The sequence below is a fragment of the Dermochelys coriacea genome, chromosome 1, assembly GCF_009764565.3.
Source record: "Dermochelys coriacea isolate rDerCor1 chromosome 1, rDerCor1.pri.v4, whole genome shotgun sequence".
NCBI classification, from domain to species: Eukaryota; Metazoa; Chordata; order Testudines; family Dermochelyidae; genus Dermochelys; species Dermochelys coriacea.
Window position 1 is genome coordinate 56,908,043 of NC_050068.2, and position 23,469 is coordinate 56,931,511.

General features: G+C 44.0%; 1 protein-coding gene across 3 annotated transcripts in view; it reads left to right on the forward strand.

The window, feature by feature from the left end:
- Positions 1–23,469, forward strand: part of KPNA3 (karyopherin subunit alpha 3) — an 84,906-nt gene that overhangs the window by 20,253 nt on the left and 41,184 nt on the right. For all 3 annotated transcript variants that reach the window (XM_038392032.2, XM_038392023.2, XM_043504492.1), the window contains one exon: positions 1,595–1,639. In XM_038392032.2, coding sequence (XP_038247960.1) covers positions 1,595–1,639 — 45 coding nt within the window. The remainder of the gene's footprint in view (positions 1–1,594; positions 1,640–23,469) is intronic.

Genomic DNA, 23,469 nt, shown 5'->3' on the forward strand with positions numbered 1-23,469 from the left:
TGAGTGAACTAATATTTAGGTGTAAATATCTATACAAGATTATAGGTCTCCTAACACACAATTAGTAGTACAGCAAAATTCCTGCATCATTAAAATAATTCAAATAGGAACTCAAACAAAAAAAATCCTTTCCACAGTCTATTTTTTTTAAATAAACAACTCTTACAACATGCTTGGAAGGTCACCAAATTCAGGCTATTTTTAATAAAAACAGTGTGTTGGGGCAGGGTGAGGAGCAAGTTCCAGAGTCCTCGAGCTCTCCTAGAGATTGCCTTGCCAGTAGCCACCTTTTTTTTTTTTTTTTTTTTTTTTTTTTTTTTTTTTTTTAAATGAAAAGATTCCAACTCTGGCCACCTCAGCTGTAGCAGTATAGCACAGGGAGAAGGGCAGTACCTCAGTTAAAGAACATGCATTGTTTGTTGGAAGCAAGGTCAAAGAAGTGCACTTCATGTTGAATCAGAAAATGTTGAAGTTCATGGTGGTTTAGTTATGGTTGGGGTGATGTCATTAGTATTGGGTAAGTCTGTGTTTAAAAAAAAAAAAAAGCCTTGTCTTTCTGTGCACATGGTCTTCATTCACTGTAGGTAATGGTTATATGGATCCCAGTGGCTGAAGCCTCCAAGGATGAGGTGGAGTTTTAGGTGTGGTGGGCAGAGACAATTTAGATCCTTGAAGATAAAGATCAAGAATTTAAAGGTGATGTGGTTGCCTATAGAAAATGGAATGAGCAAAATACAGGGACTTTGTGCTCTTCGTTACCATGTGGCTGAGGAGGTACTCTGCTCCATTCTGCACCAGTTGCTGTTTTTCAGAGTTGATGCTTTCAGATCCAAGTACATAGTATTTCTGTAAACAAATTGGAGGGTGCAAGAGGCAATATGATGATCAAGGATGGGATGCAATCTCTAAGCCAGCTGGAATAGTAGAATGTTTCTCAGATATGTTGCTATGAGAGCCCAGTATCAGGGAGGAGTCTAAAAGGACCAATAGATTGCAGTCTGTCTGTACATTTATGTACATGCATTCTCTACTGGCACTGTAGTAAGCTCTTCAGTGTTTCCTTGTACCTACAAGCATAACCTCTGTCTTAAGTGGGTTAAGCATCAGCCAGCTTTTCTTGTCTATGTGCTGATCTCAGGCAGATATTGGGATAACTTGGTTACAGATGATAACCATATGCAGGTAAAATACAGCTAACATTTGAACTCTAGTCAACTTTTTTCCTGGTGGTTACATGTAAATATTTATAAGACCAAAGAGAACTGAGCCTCGTGGCACTTCACAAGGGAGCACTATATTAAACTATTCAAAAAGCTTTCTATCCTTCAGTGTACTTGTTTTCTGCATTCATAATGAAGCTTTTACCATATGTGAGGTATTTTTTCTTTAACCCTGTGGTTCCCAAGATCTGTGCTGTGAAAGATTCCAAAATTGATTACATTTTGTTTATAATTGAGATGCTTTACACTAAGCCCTCTTCTGTTGTAGCTTTCTGTGAGTAGCTTAATTTTAAGTAGCTTAGAGAACACTGTTTACAAATCTGTGTACACTGTTTTTCTTCATATATAATCTTGATTTTTTTTTTGCTTTGCAGACAATGCGAAGACACAGAAATGAAGTAACAATTGAACTGCGGAAGGTAATGTGATCTGCTTTTGCTTATTAGCTGTAAATTTTCTTAATTTTGACATTCTGCATCTATTACTATTGTTGTGTTTCTACTACAAGCCTCTGTTCAAGGCCCCATGTCCTATAGAGAATATTGGGCTTAAATTGTCTTGTGGATTCTAGAAGTATGAAGTATTTCTTCACTTCCCCACTCCCTCCTAGTTGTCTTTCCCCCATTGCCTATTTTTAGCTCAGCTTAGCTTAATCAACTTATAGCCATTGCTGTGTGTATTTAATGTGAGTAAAATTCAGTTTAATATTACTCTGCCACCAAATTTTCAATGTACTTTTTGTATTGCAAAGCATTATAGAAGCTGTCAAGAAGCTGTAAGCTTGAAACTTTGGAATGGAGCAGTTCTGGCACTTCAGAGGGTGTGGGAGGTCTTGTTTTTTGGCTCTCAGGCCTGATCTACAGTACTTAATTAGGCTGACGTAAGTTGCCTTGCATTGACCTGTTTGTGCATGCGCCTACACTCAAATTTATCTCCAGGTGATGTAAGCACCCTGTCATACTGGTACAGTCTATATACCCACCTCCCCAAATGGTGTGGAGCCATGATTGGCCTATTGAGGTCAATGCAGTGCGAGCATAGACACTGAATGACCTGTGTCAACCCTAACTGTCCTCCACCATCTGTCCCACAATGCCCCATTCCCTGTGACAAGTGACTACTCTGGTCACAACTGTAGACTCTGCTTCTCAGGAGTCAGACTGGAAGCCACCGTCCCCACTTCCACCCATGCCATTTAAACTCCCCCACGTGTTTTGTTTTGTTTTTTAAATGCCATTTCCTGATTGCATACCTTGGCAAGCACACCTAGTAGCTCATCCTTGTGTGCAACTGCTCAACTGACCGTGGTGGGTCCATTCACTAGATGTGGTGCTGCCTGCAGTAGATGAGAGGTATTGGATCTTCTGCCTGTGGGAAGAAGAGGTTTCAAGCACAGCTATAGACCAGTTGTAGAAACATGGACATCTATGAACAGATTGCACATGGGATGCCGCCCAAGGGGTATGATGGGAATCAGCAACAGTGCAGCGTGAAAGCAAAGGAGCTTCAGTAGGGAGATCACAAGGCCAACAATAAATGAGGTGGTGCCCTTTAGAACAAGCTGCATACCATTCTTGTTGGAGACAAGTCAGCCCTGGGGTCAGTATTCTAGGCAGTAAAGCCAGCATAGAGGCCTGTACGTATCAATGAGGCTCATTCACAGACCCCAAATATTCGCTCTAAATGTGAAGAGAAGTCTGAGGAGGAAACTAAACATCACTCCTCAAAGGACAGCGTAAGGCCTTCTCTACAGAAGAAGATCACTACAGTTTTTTGTCAACACATGTTAAGCGGCCAATAAAAAACTGGGATAATTAATCACTTGTACATGTTCACGCTAAGCTCCTTTTGTCAGCAGAATGCGTACACACTTGGTGCTCTAGCATTGACAGTGAGAGCAGTGCATTGTAGGTAGCTATCCCACTATGCTACTTGCCACCTTCTAAAGCTAGGAGTTGTGGGAAGGCAGAATGGATCTCAGTGCATCATGAGTGTGGGCTCAATGTCCCATGCAGTTTTGTCCCAACATTCCATGGACTTCCAACTGCATTTCATGGCATTTTTCACTGGCCCCATTACTATGTGCCTGCCATTTCAGTCTGAAAGGATGGATCCTCCACTGCTCTCTACTGTTCTGAACACCTCGCAGATGATCATACAGTATATCATGAGCACCCAATCTGAACAGGAATCAGAGTTGCCTGAGCTGCTGTGTGCCATGGAAAGGAACACCAGATTACTTTTGTCCTTCATGGAGCAGCTGAACACTGTGGACTATCACATTTGGGCTCAGGAAACAAGCATTTAGTGGTGGGATCACATCATTATGCAGATCTGGGATGACAAGCAGTGGCTGCAGAACTTTCGGGTGTGGAAAGCCACCTTCCTAACTGGCAGAGCGATAAATGGCACACTCATTCCAGTTTTGGCCCTAGACCATCTTGCGATGGAATACATCAATAAAGGGGGTACTCTATGGTATTGCTGGCGCTTGTGGATCACCATGGGCGTTTCACTGACAACATGGGGTGGTCCAGGAACGTGCATGACACGCGCACCTTCAGGAACACTGGCCTGTATAGAAAGCTCCAAACAGCAACTTCCTTTCCAAAAGATTCCAGTTGGAGATGTTGAAATGCCCATAGTGATCCTGAGAGACCCAGGGTACTCCTTACTCCCATGGCTCATGAAGTCTTGCATAGGAAACCTGGACAGCAGCAAGGAGCACTTCAGCCATAGGTTAAGCAGGTGCAGAATGACCATGGAAAGTGTCTTTGGCAGATTAAAAGCACACTGGCACTGCCTTTATGGCAGATTAGTCCTAAATGAGAACATTCCCATGGTCATAGGAGCCTGCTGCACACACCATAATTGTGAGGCTAGAGGTGAAAAGTTTTTCCGCCAGGGTGGAGTGCAGAGGTGGATTGCCTGGCTGGTGAATTTGAGCAGCCAGATACCAGGGCTATTAGAGGGTCACAAGTGGAAGCTATTCGAATAGCTCGGGGAGGCTTTCAGGCAACATCTTGATACTGAGCCCCAGTAATGTCATTTCATACAGCACTCTGCCAGGTTTTGTTAACTTGCTGTCTTCCATGAAAATTGTGGTGATTCATGACCAAGATTTTTAGTCAACAAATGATCAAACTTCCACTATGTATTACTAACAGCAGCAACCACCATGTGTAGGAGACAAATAAAGATTGGTTATCTTTCAGAGTTTTTTTTAAATACCAATTAACACACACAAAAGGCTTGGTGGGAAGGGTGATGGCAGTGTTGTCTCATAACTGTGTAAGTCAAGCTGTCATTTTGGAAGCTGTCCAAAGGAGCGGCGTGAATGGAGTACAGATGTTCCAGAAAGTTGCAAGGAATGTTTGAGAGGAGTTTGGGGCAGGCATGGAAAGCAGTTCTATATCAGCTGCAGGAGGGGGCCAAGCACATGTGCTCTATGTGGGGCGTGATTAAGGTCTTCAACATCTGTTTGCTCCTCCATCACTTTTATCATCTGCTGCTGACCCTTAACAATGCGCTCCTCAAGGTCTTTTTCCACGCAGTGTTATCTTTTTTTGGCCTCCAGGTATTGGAGGATCTCTGTGAACATGTCCTCCTTGCTCCATCTTGATCGCTTACTTATCTGGTGGAGGCGCTTGGCTGGAGTGTTGGGGGTTCCCCCGAAGGTCATATCTGCAGTAGCACAAGAAACAATACACAGAAGCATGATTGTTAGTTCACGCACAGCATTGAATCACTATAGTGAAATACCTCTTTACATACCAATCACTTTCTCTCTGTCCTTTGGCAAGCAAACATCTCTGTGAATGCCCCGAATATGGTGAATTCGGCCTGGGCATTCAGGAAGGGCCAAAGGGTCTAGGTGGTTTTTAAGGGGATCAGTGCAGGTGACTAAGGACAATATTGTAAATTCTGCCACCGTTTTCCACAGGTGGGGTGATTGAAGCCGATATCTTACTTAGAGTATGCCAGGGTACATCTACGTTACGCATGCAGTTTCAGATCCGGTTCCTATGCTGCTCACCTGTGTGCTGCTTTGGTCCCTGCATAAGTGATTGCTGAGTGGCGTGGGCAAGTTTCCCACAATGGGAGAAGGAACAAAGCAGCTCTGCCAAGGAACCTTCAGCAGAGGATTGGCAAGTACCTGGAGAAGTTTCCTGGAGATCGCTCTGGAGGTTTCCCATGAAATCTCTGTGTGTATCAACACACTGTTCTGCCACACTGTTTAACTGCACAGGGGAATATGGAGCATGCAGAAACACAACTAGTCTTGCACATTTCTATCCCTTCACCCATTTCTAGAATATACAGAGCAAAGAACATGGTTACTTCTTATAACTGAGCAACATCAACACAAAGATAATTTACCCAGGACTCTCCTTTCTTGCATCATGCGCACCAGAGATGGACTGCTGGGACTTCCCAGACCCCTCCAGAGTGGAAAAGTGGTATTGACTAACCACACCACCAGACGACTGGTGTGGGCACTACCTATTCATCTACAACGTCATCCTTGGAGTTGAGTCCATTGTCTGCTGCCTGCTGCCCCATCAAAGTGTCCGCTGGGCTTTTGGTAGTGGAGGTGGGGTCGCTGCTAAGGATGGCATCTAGCTCCTTGTAGAAGTGGCAGGTCTTTGGTGCAACACCAGAGCAACGGTTTGCCTCCCTTGCCTTCTGGTAAGCCTGCCTCAGCTCTTTTATCTTCGTACCGCATGTCCCGTTTATGGCCCTTATCCAAGAAGCCATGAAAAATCTGCCTGTGGGTATTGAAGTTCCTATGCCTGGAGTGGAGCTGGGACTGCACAGCCTCCTCTTCCCATAGTGCCAGCAGATCCAACAACTCAGATGTGCTCCAAGTGGGAGAGTGTTTTGCTGCATGGAGTCGTCATGGTCAGCTGGGAAGATGTGATGTGAGTTCTCCATGCCAAGCAAACAGGAAGTGGAATTTCAAAAATTCCTGAGCCTTTAAAGGAGCAGGGGCAAATGCCTGTGTACCTGGGTGCAGGGCAGTGGAGTTCAAACTGCTGACCAGAGTGGTCAGGATGGGCATTGTAGGATACCTCTTGGAAGTCATTTATAGCGACATAACCAACCGCAGTGTCTACACTGACATTTTGTTAATCTAACTTTGCCACAAAAAGCTCTCGACCTCTTGTCGAAGTGGGTTTATTTTGTCAAAGCAGGAGAGTTTTGTTGGCAGAAGTAGCATTGTAGTGTATACTTCGCCACGGTTTTTGTTGACAAACCATGACTTTTTGTCAAAATTGTGTAGTGTAGACAAGGTCTAAGTCCTTGGCCAGACTGGGAATGAGAGATCTAGTGCTAGCCTTGATACTGGTATCTGCAGCTGAGGTCAGCAAGGGCCCAAGATACAATCTGGAGGAATTTCAATCACCTCCAGACATTCACCATGCCAAATGACTGGTACCAATGCCATATCACCCTACAGCACTGCCATTCAAAGAGGAGATACACTCTGTGCCATCCTTTTTGCCTGCATTGGACAGAGATCCTCTTTCTGCTTCCATAGTGACCCGAAGGATGGCACTGGGGAGCCCTTATTCAGTCATGTCCCAGAATGGGGCAGGAGTGGCATTGAGGCAGCCACCCTGAATCAAGCCAGTATCCATGAGCATGTCACCCTGCTTATGTTGGCCTTACTGGAACAGTCGTCATGCATCCAGGAGCAGATCCCTTTCCTGTGTTTCCAGAAAGGGTAGGAGATCATGTTCCCAATGGCATTAATTAGGCTGCCTACATCGGAACCACATATCCGCTCCCAAGAGCAAGAAGCAATGAAGGAATTACAGCAACCCTTGTCTTTCAGGATGAGGCAGTGACACCAGCCCTAGCAATTGTTTACTTTAAAGCTTTTTAGGACCACCTGTCTTGCATTGCAGATACCCTGCATATTGCAGCTGTATTTATATACATGAGAAGTCTCTCAATTTCTTTGGTATTTTGACAACCATAATGCGAGCTAGTGTTGCCCTCCTTGTTAATGAATGGATCCTGCAGCCAGCCAAAGGACTGTAGCAAATATTCCACACACACTTCTGTCCGCTTGGAAAAGAGGTAGAGAAGAGATGTCGGGTGCCCCAAAGGGCTTTGAACACCTTTATGCCTATCCAAACCCATGGTGGTTTAGGCAAGACAGGAAAAATGTGTCCACAAAATGAATACTGAAGGACAAAGACCCCAGTGAGTTGTAACTTTTAGAGTGCAAGGCATATTAATCAGCCTCACTCCAGCTCCTGTTGGCAAATTACCAGGGCTTATTTGCCAAGTACAATGTTCTCACCTGGGAGAATGCAAAATCAAACAGAACAGGGATGAGGTAAAGGAAATATTAGAGGGCGAGATGGTTGTGGGAATGTCACTACTGGCAGCTACTGCTACGTCTGGTACAGCTGCATAGTCCATGGCTGTCACTATGACAGGCCTCATGGCTCTAGGAATCTGGCACACTGCACAAGGTACAGGCCACTATAGAGGACCTGCCTTTCAGGGGAATGGAGCTCTTCAGACAGAAAACAGACTAATTATTCTGCTCCCTTAAGGACTCAAGGTCAACAATATGGTTCTCAGGGATTTATATTTCAGCCTCCCTATGCTAAACATTGCAAGTACCATTCACAGCAGAGGACACTGTCCTACTCTTGGGGGCACTAAACAGAGTATCCTCAAAAGCAGCCCAGGTATTCCAGGGGATGGCCATCTTCCACCTCCTCTGCTAACCTGGCTCCTTCTGAGGCAGAAAATTTGACAGGAGAATTGAGTCTTATTGGAGCCTGGACTGACCTTCAGGAACCATCTTGCACTCTTTCTCTTGGGGCTTGGTGGCCATCATAGCTGACATATGGGCCCTATAAGTTTCCACACACAACTCCCTACTGCCCCCTTCCCTGTTCTTATTCAGGTACCCTTTTCACAAGAGCCTAGCACAAGCAGCAGTGACCTTATTGCTTCATCTAGGAGCCAGAGAAAGAGGTACCTACTGAATACAAAGAAGCTACTGCTCCCACTTATCCTGAAGGAAAAAATAAGGGACTTTCTTCTCTTCTAAACCTGAGAAGACTGAACACATACATATGCTGCCTGAAGCCAAGTTAGGTCATCCTAGCTTTGTCGCTCAGGGTGTGAAAAGTCCTCACCTCTGAACCATGCAGTTAAGCTGACATAACGCCCAGTGTAGATAGTGCTAGGTCAGTGGAAGAATTCTTTCATCAACCTAACTACCCCCTCTTGGGCAGGTGGATTAACTACAGCAATGGGAGAACCTCTCATCACTGTGGTGAGTGTCACTGCTTAAACCACTACAACAGCACAGCTGCAACACTGAAATTGTGCCGCTGTAGCGGGTTAAATATACACATTGCCTCAGATTCAGGGTGGCAATGCTTACCTCTGTCATCACATTTCTTCAGGTTCAAGATTGGTTCATGGCTCTCAACTTACAAGAGACGGCTTCCACATAGCTGTCTATCCAGGTTACAGGCAATGCCAAAGATTCACAATGGGGCCTAAATAGTACCAGTATTAGGTACTACTATTGGGGCTTTTCACAGCATTCAGTTATCAAGTGCCATGGGGTAGCAGGGGTCCATCTCAAAAGGAAGGCTATTCATATTTATCCTCACCTTGATTGGTTGAGGGCACATCCTAGGAGGAGACAGCTGCAAGCCTGTAATATGCCCTTTCTGTTCTCTCGCGTGGGTCTCCTGGTGGGATAAGAGAAGGATTTTCATATTCCATCACAGACAGTAATTCAGAGGAGCCTTGACCATGTCGACAAGCACATACCTGCCTGAACGTAGATTCCTGTCAATGCAGTCACTGTTGGAATAGAAACATACATGACTATGACAATGCTGATGTGTATGGAGTTGTTCAGCTGTATGTTAATATTACTTGTGGGGGAATTCTGTGCCTCTTTGCATGCACAGAATTTGTCCCCCGCAGAGAAATGACTTTCCAACGGAAGTAAAGGGAAGCCAAAAGAGCAGTCATGCAACCCTCCCAAGCAGTATGTTTCGGGTGCCCAGGACAGCTGGCAGAGAGGTAAATCACTTTGGGGCAGGGGACGGGACTGGGGAAGACCTGGCTGGTGGCTCCTACCCTGCACCTGGGCTGGGGAAGATGGGACTACTTCCCCCATGGCATCATCAGCCATGTCAGATCCACTCCCAGATTTCTCCCCTGGCTCTGCAAACTCCATCACCCTTCCCCTGCACCTCTCTACTCAGCTGCAGGGGGAGGGATAATTATACAGAGAGCTGCTCCCTCATCTGCCCAATCCCCATGCAACCCTCATACCTAGGCCCTCCTGCCTAGCTTCACCCCCCCTGCACCCAGAACCTCTCCCCCGATGAGCCACACTCCCCCTGAACCAGGACTACCCTGATGAGGCACCCGGATTCCCCTTTTCCCGCCCCCCCCCCCCGAGCTCCACTACTCCAGCATCTGAACCCCCTCACTATTTCCAACACATCCATACCCCCTGCTGAGCCCAACCATCTTCACCTGGCCCCTGCTGCAGTATCCCATTACCACTGCACCCAGAACCTCCCACAAGCTCCTGTGGATCCAGATTGCCCCACACACAACCCTCTCAACCCACACCTGGATCCTCCTACACTAAGTCCCTCCACACTTGGATCCTTCCTTGTTGCACCTGCCAGCCAACACCTGATGTACCTGGCATGGAGGGGCAAGGCCCTGGGGTGTGTCTGGGGCAGGCCAGTTCCTTGTGCTGTGTCAGGGTTGGGTGCAGCCTTACTGCTGAATCTGTGTCCTGGGGGGAGCTGCACAGAGGTGGGAAATCAGTGGCCTGTGCTCCCCAATGCCATGCTGGAGCTTCCATATTTGACAAATAAAATGTGCAGAATTTTAAAATATCGTGCACAGGTTTTTGGGGTGTTTTTTTGGGGGGGTGCAGAATGCCCTCAGGAATATAGTACATACATGATGCTGCTTGCCAGATTTCACCTGCAGTTGCACCAGCTCTGGCTCAGATTGGTCTATTGCCCAGCAAAACACCAGAAAGTAAAAATGCCATGGTTCTGCCTCATGTCATCACAGAGCTGAGATCACAATCCTAGCAATGTAGGTCTGAAAAGGGACCTCAAGAGGTCATTTAGTTCATCCGCCTTCCCCTCTCCACGTCAAAGCTGAACCAAATGTATAGTCTGGCAGCACAATGTAGTAAAATCTGTGGGCAAGTTAGTGATAGAAAGGTAGGGGAGGTGTCATTTGATTTGTAAAAATCTGCAGAATCTTAATTTCACTGCTGCTGTTCTCTGTGGCATGGTAGGGAGGCTTGCTGCCCCTCTGGCTCTCAACTCCAAGTCCTCCAATTGCTGAAAATTTTGATAATTGTCATTAGAAATGGGACAAGTTGGGTATCATTCAAAAACCCTTCTTCCCACAAACACAATGGTACCAAACATAACAAATCTAGAATAGTTACATATATGTATGTGTGTATGTATGTATATATGTATGTATATATATGTAAAAAAAAAGTTTAAAAAGCCACATTTTAAATGATACTTTAACACAGAGATCTGTTGCTCACATAAAGAATACACTTGCCTTCGATACGCCTAGGGAAGCTAGTCTTGACAGGTACGACTGAAAACATTTGTTAATGTAATCGGTGTCATCACTAAGGCAGCACTGCCAGACACGTCACGCTGATCCTTGTCCACACTGCACTTACAGATCTCCAGATGAGGCTGGCTGCTAGCCAAACACTGCAGGGAGGTGAGCATCTAGTCTTTTCACCTGAGCATTTGATTAGTTGAAGGATTGATTTGGGAGCACATAGTATTTCACACACAACTGGTGTGATCAGTCTATTCTTCATGATCCATCCATCTTTGATAGGGGAGGATGGTTTTGATCTTTCCATTGCCTGAGGATTTGCCCTTTTTATAGCAGGTATAAATGCACCCCTTATCAGTGGGAATTTTCCTCCATTTGTCTGCTTTGTGGAAAACATCCACCAGTGTAGCTCTGCATAATGTCATAACTTTGGTCTTTAAATGGTAAACTTTGCATACAAACACCTATGCAATTATGACCTCGTCAGTAACTGTCTGTCATTCTGAACACCTTCGGAGTGTGGAGGGTGACTTTGGAGGCTAAATCAAATGTCTTCCAGTAAAATAATTTGATCTTTCCAACAGTTATTTTGTAGTGATATATTACACATATGTAGCGCAGTTGTGTATGTTGGAAACCTGCCTTTCACTCAAGCCACTTGCACATGAGGCTTTGCAATAAAATGACAGCCTTGTTCTCTGTTTGAATACTGTCATATTTGCTGGTAAATCACCATGACCACTGAAGCACTATTTAAAGTAGTAGTACCGGTCAGATGGGATTATTTTTTTGAGTTTGGCATCAGCTATGGATCCCTGCAACTCCCATGTACCGCAGGACAAAATGCTTTTCCATAAAAATTCAGCAGCTGCAAAGATCCTTCATATTACTGTTGATATCAGCACTTTCTTTTGATAGCCCCATGTCTTTTGCAGCTTTTAAGGATGTGCATTGTGATTCTTTTATGCAACTAGGATTGCTAAAAAGTACATCCATATCCTACAGTTATCTTCAGTAAGAGCTTTAAGATCCCTTCTACTAGGCATTTGTTCCTCTTCAATCCTGTTCAAAGCACATATTTCTCTTAACTTCTGCTTCAGCCATCACCACTACTTTCCCATCCATTAGAGCCTCTGTGAGGCAATTTATGAACTCCACAGTTTGCAGCAGTAAAATCTGTATTTATTTCTGTTGCTTTTACCTGTTGACATAACACATTAAATGTTCTTAGTGTAGCACTCAATATATGTCATGTGCTTCAAAATCTTTTGGGTCAATACATCTACTGAATTCTAATTCCATGAAACGTTCTCACTAAGAGTGACTGTTTCATACAGGTTTCAGAGTAGCAGCCATGTTAGTATTTGTATTTGCAAAAAGAAAAGGAGTACTTGTGGCACCTTAGAGACTAACAAATTTATTTGAGCATAAGCTTTTGTGAGCTACAGCTCACTTCGTCGGATGTATACGGTTTCTCATCTGTCTCTTGTTGAAATTGTGCTTAATGGATGCCTTTGGGATTCTGGCTTGCTGCAGAAGAAGCAGCTGTTTGTCTCAAAATGCACACCATGGGACCTAGCATAAGGCAAGTCTTGCCCATGGCTGGCACTTATGCCAGCATCTTAAGTTTTGGTTTTTGTTTTTTTTTTTCCTGATGCTCACTAACCTTGCCAAATTCTGTTTCTGGGAGCAATTGTAGCATGTATGGTGCCACAGAGCATTGTGTTTAACCAGGTCCTCCACAGTGATATTCGCCAAAGATTCAGCTACTGTTGGTACTAATCTCCCCATTGATGTGTAAAAATGATAGACTAAAGTAAAAACCAGGATTTTATAATTTACTTTTGGAGTGTAATTATGGTACATGAAGTATGTTATGTAACTGCATAGTACTTGTAGTGGGATTCCAGTAATTTCTGGCTGGATGCTGATGTCTTAATCAGTGCCTCCTAACTCTTTTTGCATAATAAAGATAATCAGTACTGTTGTACCCCCCCCCCCCTTTTTTTTTGCTAATGATGGCAAATCAATTTGAAGTACTCCTTTGATTTGTAGTATACTATAGCATTAAAAAACTTAATGAAGTATCCTTTTCTGAGCATTAACTGATAACACAGTATTGTCAGTTGAGGACCAAAATTTAACTTTGTAAGGGCTGCATGTTTGATATGCCTGTGTTAAAGTATAATTAAAACACAATGTAATTGTTCTAGATTTGTCATGTTTGCTACCATTGTATTTGTGAGAGAAAGGGCTTTTGAATGATACCTAAGTCAAGCCATTTCTGACTGCATTTTATTGTCAAAATTTCCACGAACAGAAGGATCTGGAGCTGTGAGCCAGAGGGGCAGCAAGTCCCTTGTGCCACACCCCGGAGAGTAACACCATTAAAATTTTGATTCTGTAGTTTTTTTACAAATCAAATGACAACTCTTTCCTTTCTGTCGCTAGCTTGCTCACTGAATTACACGTGCTCCCAGACTACCCATGATGGGTTTGTCTAACCCAGTGGTTCTCAACCTGCGGGCTGCTTGCAGACCAATTAGCACACAGCTGTGGCTCATGTGACATCCTTGGGGCCGTACAGGTAGTTTATATATTGTGTGGATACGGCCCATATAACACAGAGAGAGCTGCATATGCAGCCCACAATGGTAAAAAGGTTGAAAATCACTGGTCTAACCTGTTCTTATTAACTTCCAAGGGCAGGGATTCCAAAATCTCTTGGTTAAACTATCCTAGAATTTAACGTCCTAACTATAAGGGTAGTTTTTCTTAATATTTAACCTAAATCTCCCTTGCTGAAGACTAAGATGATTGCTTCTTGTTCTGTCTTTTTTGGATGTAGAGAACAACTGGTCACTATCCCCTTTGTAATAGACCTTAACATACTTGAAAACTTATCAGGTCCCCACTGTCTTCTTTTCTCTTCTCTTCTCAAGACTAAACATGCCCAGTTTTTTAATCTTTCCTCACAGGTCAGGTTTTCTAAAGCTGTTATTTTTTGTTCTCATCTGGACTCTACCCACTTTGTCCATATTTTAAATTGTGGTGTCAAGAACTGGACACAATATTCCACCTCAGGCCTCATCAGTCCCAAGTAGAGTGAAACATTTATTATTACTTGGGAGTTGGTCCCTAAATTAGTCCCGTTAAACTGGAATACAAACGGGAGGCCCCAATAATCTCCACCCAAGAATATTAAAGGAACTGGCACGTGAAATTGCAAGCCTAACAGCAAGGATTTTTAATGAATCTGTAAACTCGGGGGTTCTACCCTGTGACTGGAGAATTGCTAATATAGTTCCTATTTTTAAGAAAGGAGAAAAAGTATTCTGGGAAACTACCAGCCTGTTAGTTTGACCTCAATGTAGAACTTGCAAGAGTTGAGAAGGACAAACTAAGGGGCACCACCAGTCGAATCTTTAATTAGTTCTGCTGCCACTTACCACAGTTTGTAATACAGACCTTCCTCCTGCTGCATCCACAGCTGACGCTTTGAATCAGGGTGCAGTGTGCCATAAATGTGTGGCTAGATCACCAAGTTGCAGCTTTGCAAATGTCCTGAAAGGGACACCCAATAAAGATGCCATAGAGGCTGCTTGCACTTGCATGGAGCACACTGTAACACCCCTGGGAGGGGTAAGTTTTGCTATTTTATTGCATTCCAGTATGCATCCCGAGACCCACTTAGTAATTCCCTGTGAGGCTATAGCTTAGCCCTTTGCTCTTTCTGCTATGGATGCAAAGAGCATCAGAGACTTTGATGGTCTTGGTTCTTCGCAGGTAGAACTCCAGGTCACATCTGAGGTCAAGGAAGTGTAGTTTCTTGTTCTCAGGACGGGCATGGGGTTTCAGAAAAGACACAGGTAAATGAATTGACTGGTTGATATGGAATTCAGACAACCTTTAGGAGGAATTTGGGGTGTAGCAAACAGCATTCTTCTCCTTTGTAGAATACTGTCCAAGGAGAGTGTGCCATCTTAGCCGATAGCTCACTGACCCTTCTGGCCAAAGCAATGGTTACTACAAATGCCACTTTCATGGAGAGGTAGGTCGTGGCGTATGTTACCATAGGTTCAAAGGGCAGGCCTCTGAGAGCTCACAGGATGAGGTTAAGGTCCCAGCAGAGCGTGGGTTTGATCAAGCCTTTCATAAGCCATACTGTCTTAGGGTACATGAAGATACAGCATCCCCCCACCGGGGAAGGACTTGCAGACTAAGTGGACTGCTCCGAGCTCCAGCAAATGTATGTGCAGTCTGGCTTCTCATGGTGTCCATGTACCCTGGGCTGTGTGGTGGTCCAGGTGGGCACCCCATCATGTAAGGGAGGCATAAGTCACAATGGTGGCCGTCGGTAAGGGAGGGGTGAAGGGGGTTCTTACCAAGACTTTGTATGCACTGGACCACCAGGCAAGAACTTCAGAAGGCATGATAACTCTGGAGTCAATGTGGTCCCTGGTCGGCCTGTGGATTGAGTGGAGCCAGGCCTGGAGGCAGAGCCATGCGGCAGTAAGAGGGAACTGGAGTGGTGTAAGCCTGCATCACCCCTTATATCCTCATTCAGGAGCATGAGGGAAAACACTGTGTGCATGTGTGAGTCAACAGACACTGCTTGGAGAAAATTTCTGGACTCAGGCACATGGCACGTATAGATTCTCTTAGACTTTAAGGTAAGAATGGGGCCATTGTGATCTAGTGTGACCTCCTGTACATTGCAGGCCACAGAACCTTACCCACCCATTCCTGTAAACACTAACCTGTGAGTCACTTACTAAAATCCTCACATAATGATTTAAAGACTAAATTACAGAGAATCCACCATTTACACTAGTTGAAACTTTCAAGTGACCCAGGCTCCATGCTGCAGAGGAAAGCAAACCAAACCCTCCCCTCCCCCAGGTCTTTGCTAATCTGACCTGGAGAAAAATTCCTTCCTCACTCCTAATACAGCCATCAATTAGACTCTGAGTAGGTGGGCAAGACCCAGCCACCTGGAAAATTAATTCTCTGTAGTAACTCTGAGCTCTACCCATCTAGTGTCCCATGCATTATATGCATTTCCTTTGTCTACAAAATAAATCAGTTATCTTTTCAAAGAAAGAGATCAGGCTGGTCTGGCATGATCTACCTTTTGTAAAACCATGTTGTATTTTATCTCCATTACAGTTAACCACTATGTCCTTAACTAATTTCTCTTTCAAAATTTCACTGACTGACACTGACTTCCACGAGATGAGCTACCTGTCAACCAAGTCAGCCATGTGTAGAATATACACTCGAAGGAGAAGAGGTTATTTACTGTAACGGGAGGTTCTTAGTGATGCATGGTTCCTATATGTATTCCATTACTCACCCTCTTTTTCCCCTCTCCTTTTGGGTTTGATTACATTGCAGTAAGAGGAGGAACTGGAGTGGCATCAGCCCACGCTACCCCTTATACTCTTGGTTGCTAGCATAAGGGGAGACGCTGTGCGTGGGTGGGTCAAAGGACACTGCTTGGAGAAAACTTCCAGACTCAGGTGCATGGCATCCATGTACACCCACATGTGGAATACAGATAGGGACCACACCTCTCCAAGAACCTCCTAGTTACAGTAAGTAACCTCTTCTATGTCTTACGTACTGTGCCCCAAAATAGTAATCTGTTTTTGCAAAGACGTCACATTCTCATATTCAATTTGTGGTTCACTATAGCCCCCAGATCCTTTCTGCCCTACTACTGCCTAACCAGTTACTCGTCATGATAGTGAAAGGATCCCAAGAATGTGTGGGGAGGGGTGCAGTTCTCACTCTCCACTGTGACGACTTCAATGGTTGGAGAGCCCACATGGACAATCTTCATATGCAAATGACTTGTTCCCGAGAAGACTTGGGGCTCCAAATCGTCCTGGAGTGCAGGACCGTCAGGCTAGTCTGCATGACTTCCTTCCTGTTCAAAATTCTACAGTGTAGATCATGATGGGAAAACATCTCTGTGATGCACTACATCACCAAGCAGGGGGAGACACCCCTGTCTAACTCTGGCAGGAGGCCATCAACTCTGGACATGGTGGTACTGACCTGGGATAACCAGGTAGTTCATCTTGTCGAAGTCAGCAACAAACAAATATGAAGAGATTCTCAGCACACAGTCCGTAGCCAATCACGAGTGGTCCCTATGAAATTCCATGATATAGCCTAGATTTTATTGTAGAGGGGTTCCTATGATAGACCTCTTTGCCACCCAGGACAATGCCAAGTCTAAGTTTGTTACATAGAGGGCATGAGCCTGGGATCATTGCCAGATGCCTTTTTTTCTGCAACGGAGTCCCGGATGCCTTTATGCCTTTCCATCTATATCCCCCTGATACCCATGGTAACTTCCAAAATCAAGAAACAAAGCCACTATTCTTCTCATGGCTCCATCCTAGTTGAGGCAGTTTTGGCTGACAGACCTGCTGCAGATGTCCATTCAACTGCCGATCCTGCTCCCAGACTGTCATATACTCCTGGCACTTGACAGCCTGGATGTTGGTTGGTTGAATGCCAGACATAGACTGCTCCAGACACATCCAGGAGATCCTGATACAGAGCAGGAAGACCACCACCAGATAACTTGTTAATCAAAATGGAAGAGCAACTGATTTGGGCAGGTCAACAGCACCTGAACCCTATGCAAGCTTCAGTATTGCAGTTCTCTGACTACTTGCTGCATTTGTAATGTTCCAACCTGTTCAGTTCTATTGATTTATCTCGTAATGAACTTGGCTTGCCATCTACCTGTACAGTTGTTCTGACTTCTCATCTAATGGCATCAAACTTCCTCAAGGCCCTGTTAAATGCTTAGTCACCAGAGAACCTGCAGCTGCCTGGGACATCGGCATCATCCTCTTTACTTATGGGCTGCCCTTCAAGCCCACTTATTAAAGTGTTCCTAACTTATTTTTACTCTGAAGACTCTTCCTAGCTGTGGTTGTTTTAGCCAGGAGGAAGGGCAACTGCTGAACGCTTATGGCTGTGACCCTCGCTTCACGACACTTCATAGGGATAAGGTGGTGCTTAAACCGCACACCAAGGTTATCACAAGGTGGTCTCTGAATCTGATGGAATTCCATCAACTTGCCTGTTTTCTTCCTGAAACCAACTCTTGGTCAGGGGAGAAGTAGTTACATACACACACTGAGTGTTTCAGCAGTATGCTATATTATTACATTGACAGAACAAAGCATTCTGTCTCATTTTATTTCTGGCTGTAGCTGGCTGTTTGGAGGGCCAGGTCGTCTGATCACAAATAATATTTAAGAGGATAACAGTGCATCTTGCTGGGTTACTAGTTGACTGGTGTACGTCTTTCACTGAACATCAAAGCTCACTCCACCAGAGTTCAGGTGATATTCTTGTTCTGCTTTAGGAATATACCAATTAAGATCTGCAAAGTGGTGATGTGGAGTAACCAACTGACTTTTATCAAGCTTTAGGCCTTGGACTTAGCTACCAAAGCAGATGTCAAGTTTGGAGTGGTATGACAATCTTCCAATGGAGCTGATACTCCCCATGCTACCATCCAGGAAGAGTGCTGCTTGCCAGTCCCAAACAGTGGAATCTAAACTGACAGATACTCAAAGGAAGAACAATGGTTGGTTACCCTACAATAACTGAGGCTATTCAAACCGTTGTAATCACTGTGGATCTCACAATCCATCTTCGCTTTAGGAGTTCTCAGCTACCATGGCACTGAATTGTGAGGAAACTGAGGGATTATCCTGAATGCTTCTCCTTTATGCTCTTGCACAGGACCATGAGGTGGTACAGGGCACTTTCATAGCCTCAGTGGACGCTGCTGTTCAAAATAATCTGATCTCATGTGCATGAGATTCACACTAACAACATCTAGAAGAACCACAGTTAGTGCATGGTATGTAACAGTTAGTTATTTTCACATCTAAAAAAATACTTTGCTCTCTACAAATAAGCGATTAGCATCACCAGTCCTGTTTTTGCAGGCTAGAAAATAGATGCCTCTGCTTCCATTAAATTTAGATACTCAATTTTCACTAAATTCTTTAGCTGTTTCTACTCTAATCCTCCTAGCTTATGTTTCTCTGGCAATACTTGGAGAAAATTGGATCTAATTTTCTCTAAATATATAATTTTCTTTAAACACTTTAATGCAATCCTCATTCCAAAATCAATAAAACTAATTAATGCAATCACGGAGGAGACTTTAACCGCAGTTTTGAGTTGGGTCCTGAGACATGGAGAGCGTTAGAAATATGGCCTTAGCCACTTTTGTATCCTCCATTACGGCCCAGAATTTGGAGAACAGCCCAGAGTATTCAAAGCACACTTCACTGCAGCCATGTTCCATTCTTTCCCAGGGAGCACCGCTACACCCTGAGTGGGAGGGTGGCACAGGGCTCTGTGCCAGTCCTAAGCTGGTGGGGTAAGTTCTGAACATCCTGAGATTCCCTGATGAGGAAACCTGTCACTGGAGTGGCATAAAGGAAACAGATGCAAGCCTAGCAATCCACAGCTTGAATTTTGAAGGATCACATTTGCAATAAAACAATCTGTTTACTGAAAGGGAAAATCCAGGTAACTTAACTAAAATATGTTCTTAATATTATTTTCTGAATTCTCAGATTTTAGTTTATAATTTCTTGAATCAAAGAACCTGAAAGAAAGCGGCATCTAAAGAAAATTCTGAAGTTGTCTCCCAATTCTTACTTTCTTTACATTTTCCTGCGTATAGGTTCTGAAACAAAATACATACGTGCCATTGAAATCAACTCAGGGCTGGTTTTGAGAACAGATGCACATGATGGGGATGAAAAGTAGGCCTTTTGCTTAAGATCCTCCAATTCAGCAAAGCATTGTGGCTATATTGGGGCCTTAAACTGGAGGCACACAATGGGGATGAAAAGAAGGCATATGCTGCATTTAGTGCTATTTTCTTTATCATAGTGCTGTATGTAAACCTTTTCCTTTTTAAGTTTCAGTTGCGGAGTCTATAAGTGGCAGCAGAACTGTCAAGGTTCCTTCCCCACTCTGACCTCTAGGGTACAGAGGTGGGGACCTGCATGAAAAACCCCCTAAGCTTATTTTTACTGGCTTAGGTTACAAGTTCCCCAAGGTACAAACTATTTTGCCCTTGGACTTTATTGCTGCCACCACCAAGCGTCTGTCTACTATATAACAGGGAAAGAGCCCGCTTGGAAACATCTTTCCCCCCAAAATCCTCCCAAACCCTACACCCCCTTTCCTGGGGAAGGCTTGATAAAAATCCTCACCAGTTTGCATCAGTGAACACAGACCCAAACCCTTGGATCTTAAGAACAATGAAAAAGCAATCACGTTCTTAAAAGAAGAATTTTAATTGAAATAAAAGAATCACCTCTGTAAAATCAGGATGGTAAATACCTTACAAGGTAATCAGATTCAAAACATAGAGAATCCCTCTAGGCAAAACCTTAAGTTACAAAAAGACACAAAAACAGGAATAGACATTCTATTCAGCACAGCTTATTTTATCAGCCATTTAAACAAAACAGAATCTAACACATATCTAGCTAGATTACTTACTAAGTTCTAAGACTCCATTCCTTTTCTGTTCCCGGCAAAAGCATCACACAGACAGACTTTGTTTCTCCCCCCTTCCAGCTTTAAAAGTATCTTGTCTCCTCATTAGTCATTTTGGTCAGGTGCCAGTGAGGTTATCCTAGCTTCTTAACCCTTTATAGGTGAAAGGGTTTTTCCTCTGGCTAGGAGGGATTTTAAAGGTGTTTACCCTTCCCTTTATATTTATGTTGAACTAATTAAAGATTCGACTATTGGTGCCCCTTATAGTTTTGTCCTTCTCAACTCTTTGCATCTTCTAACAAGGACAATCACAGCATAAGTTGGCCAGAAAATGTATGGAATGTTGAGTCTTAGTGTAGTCTACTTCTCTGCCTTGAGGTTAAGCCTGTTACAGCTTCACTGCTTATGTTTCTTGTAGTCTAAATGCACTTGGGGAACCTTCCTGAGATGGTGTTATGGTTGAGTGTACAGAAATAGGAATTCTCATCTGTGTTCTGCCTTTTAATAAAATATATAAATTAACATTCCAATAAAAGGAATTAACTCATCTACCTTGTCTCTGTTAGTATCCTAGGACCAACATGGCTACAACAACACTGCATTCTGCTCTTCAGTCACAGTGGCCTTGATTACACTACTGGTGGCTGCTCTCTTGTAGGCTTCCATAGGTGAAGCTATATCAGTGTTGACAACAGTAGGAAATTTTTGCAAACTTTCTCTACTGTAGATAGGGCCAGTAAAGGCTTTCCTCATGAGTTTTTATGGGTGAGGTATAGAGTAATCCATTTTATATTGCAATGGTTAGAGGTTGGGGGTGGCATAAAATTAAGTTAGTGTTTATAATACAGCAGGATGTCACCTATGGAAGCTTTAGTTTAGTTACAGGAAATATTATGAAAGAGCTACAATTAGCACCAAAATGTAAGCTTTGCTTAGAAGCCTTGATGCGTGTCAGTTTTCACAGAAAAGGATCGCTGTCACTGGAATTGTTTTAAAAAAAAAAAAAAAGTACTTGTGGCACCTTAGAGACTAACAAATTTATTAGAGCATAAGCTTTCGTGAGCTACAGCTCACTTCAATCGAATGCATCCGATGAAGTGAGCTGTAGCTCACGAAAGCTTATGCTCTAATAAATTTGTTAGTCTCTAAGGTGCCACAAGTACTCTTTTTCTTTTTGCGAATACAGACTAACACAGCTGCTACTCTGAAACTGGAACTGTAGTCACTGAAACAAAAGAATTACTGGCATGAATTGATTCTCTTCTCCTCCTACCCCCCAAATACCTGCCTTTACTTCCATTTTCTCCTATCTTTGCTCGATGTTTTTGATTTTTGTTAAAGTTGATAGCTGTCCCTCTGATCCAGCTTCCTCAGTGAGTTTATTTTACTTTTCTGGAACTCGGAGAAGTTGCCTGTTTTTTGTGTAAGAGTAGCTCACGGTGTTACCAACCAAAAGTTCAAAAATCACAAGCCAGACCCCCCCCCCCCTTCCCCCCATCATGAATTCTTTTTCCAAGATTATATTATGGGTCTTTTTTTTTTTAATTCCTCTTGCTCAGCTCCAGTGTGAATGTTGCGCTCCACCCAAATTTATAAAATAATGTTATTCTGGCCCTCCTGGAAGGAACTCTTCCAGCTTCTTCCCCAAACTCAAAATTAATTCTGTGATTTGCCCCACAAATGACTCTTGCCCTTCAGTGCACTTCTGATCTTGCATTGCCAGGGGATCTTGATCCCCTTCTCCCTTGCCTGGGAGGATAGCTGCAATTGGGTTCTCTTCTCTCTCTTCCTAGGTCTCATGGGGCAACATCAGGTTATTCATCCCCTCTTCTCTCTCTTTCCAGGCCTGAGGGAGGACAGCTCCATGGGTTCTTCATCCTCTTTCGCTTTCCAATCCTGCTGTTGCACAGAGGGGGAGGGGAGGAACAGAGGGCATACTGACCCATTTTTCACAGGCAAGGGGAGAAGCAGTGCTGCACTGAGTTTTCTGCGGCTTCTTCCTCCTGCCCCTCTTGTGAGAATGGTGTTAACTGCTTCCTCTTCCTTTAGGAGTTGAGGAGTTTGGGGTTAGGGGAATGGCTTGTCTGCCTCAGGCTGCACCCCTGATTGGATTGCTCTTTCCCAGGAAGTGGGGAAAGCAACCAGTCAGAACGTTTTTTTTTTCTCTTTTGCGCGTTCTCTCTTCCTCCCCTCCGCGCCCCCCCCCCGCCCCCCCCGTGCGCAGGGCTGGAAACCACATGAAGATCAGAGCTGCTTGTGTCCTCATGGGACTGGCTCCAGTAGGAGCCAAAATCTCATTATTAATTATGAAAGTGTGAGAGTTAGCAACACAGCTCAAATGCAGTTCTCTGTTGCTGAGGATGCAAAAGGGAGATGGCCTGGTGATCTCATGGTAGCACAACAGAGTTAAACAGCAAACTTGATTCTTTTGGTCCCTGTGAAGACTGTGGCTCCAACTCCTAGCCACTCTAGTGCCTGTCTGAAGCAGGTTGAAGGAGCAACAAAGGACTATGAAGAGAATTCTAGAACTGTCTCACTCCATAGAGCCTGCATAAGAATAAGCGCTTTAGGATAGAGAGAAAGGGCATCTGAGAAACCTACCACACCCCCTAAATGATCTGTCCTTGCCACTGAGCAGGGGAAACAGCCTTCCCAAATCAGGTCTTTCCTACTGCTTGTGTGAATCATGAGCAGCATGAAAGACAGTTACATTTACACAACTCAAGAATTGCCAAGGCTGAAACCAAGTCAGTATGGTATTAGTATCTGCTTAAAAGGATATAAGCAAATACTTTGTCAAAAACTAACTCAGCCAAAGAGTAGCACTATAGGCATTTGTTGCTTGCCTAGTGTAGAAAGGTTTGACGCAAGCCTGTATGTGGACTCAGTCTTTTAGTTTTGTGCTTAAAATGGCTTGTGTGCACAATGCCCATTTTTAACATTTTCACAATTAAATCTCACAAAAAACTTTTAAACACTCAGAGCCTGTCTGCACTACAAGAACCACCATGCTTTTGATTTTCTCTCATTATAGAGCCTCTTGCTGTGGCAGACAATTTTGCTAGGTGGA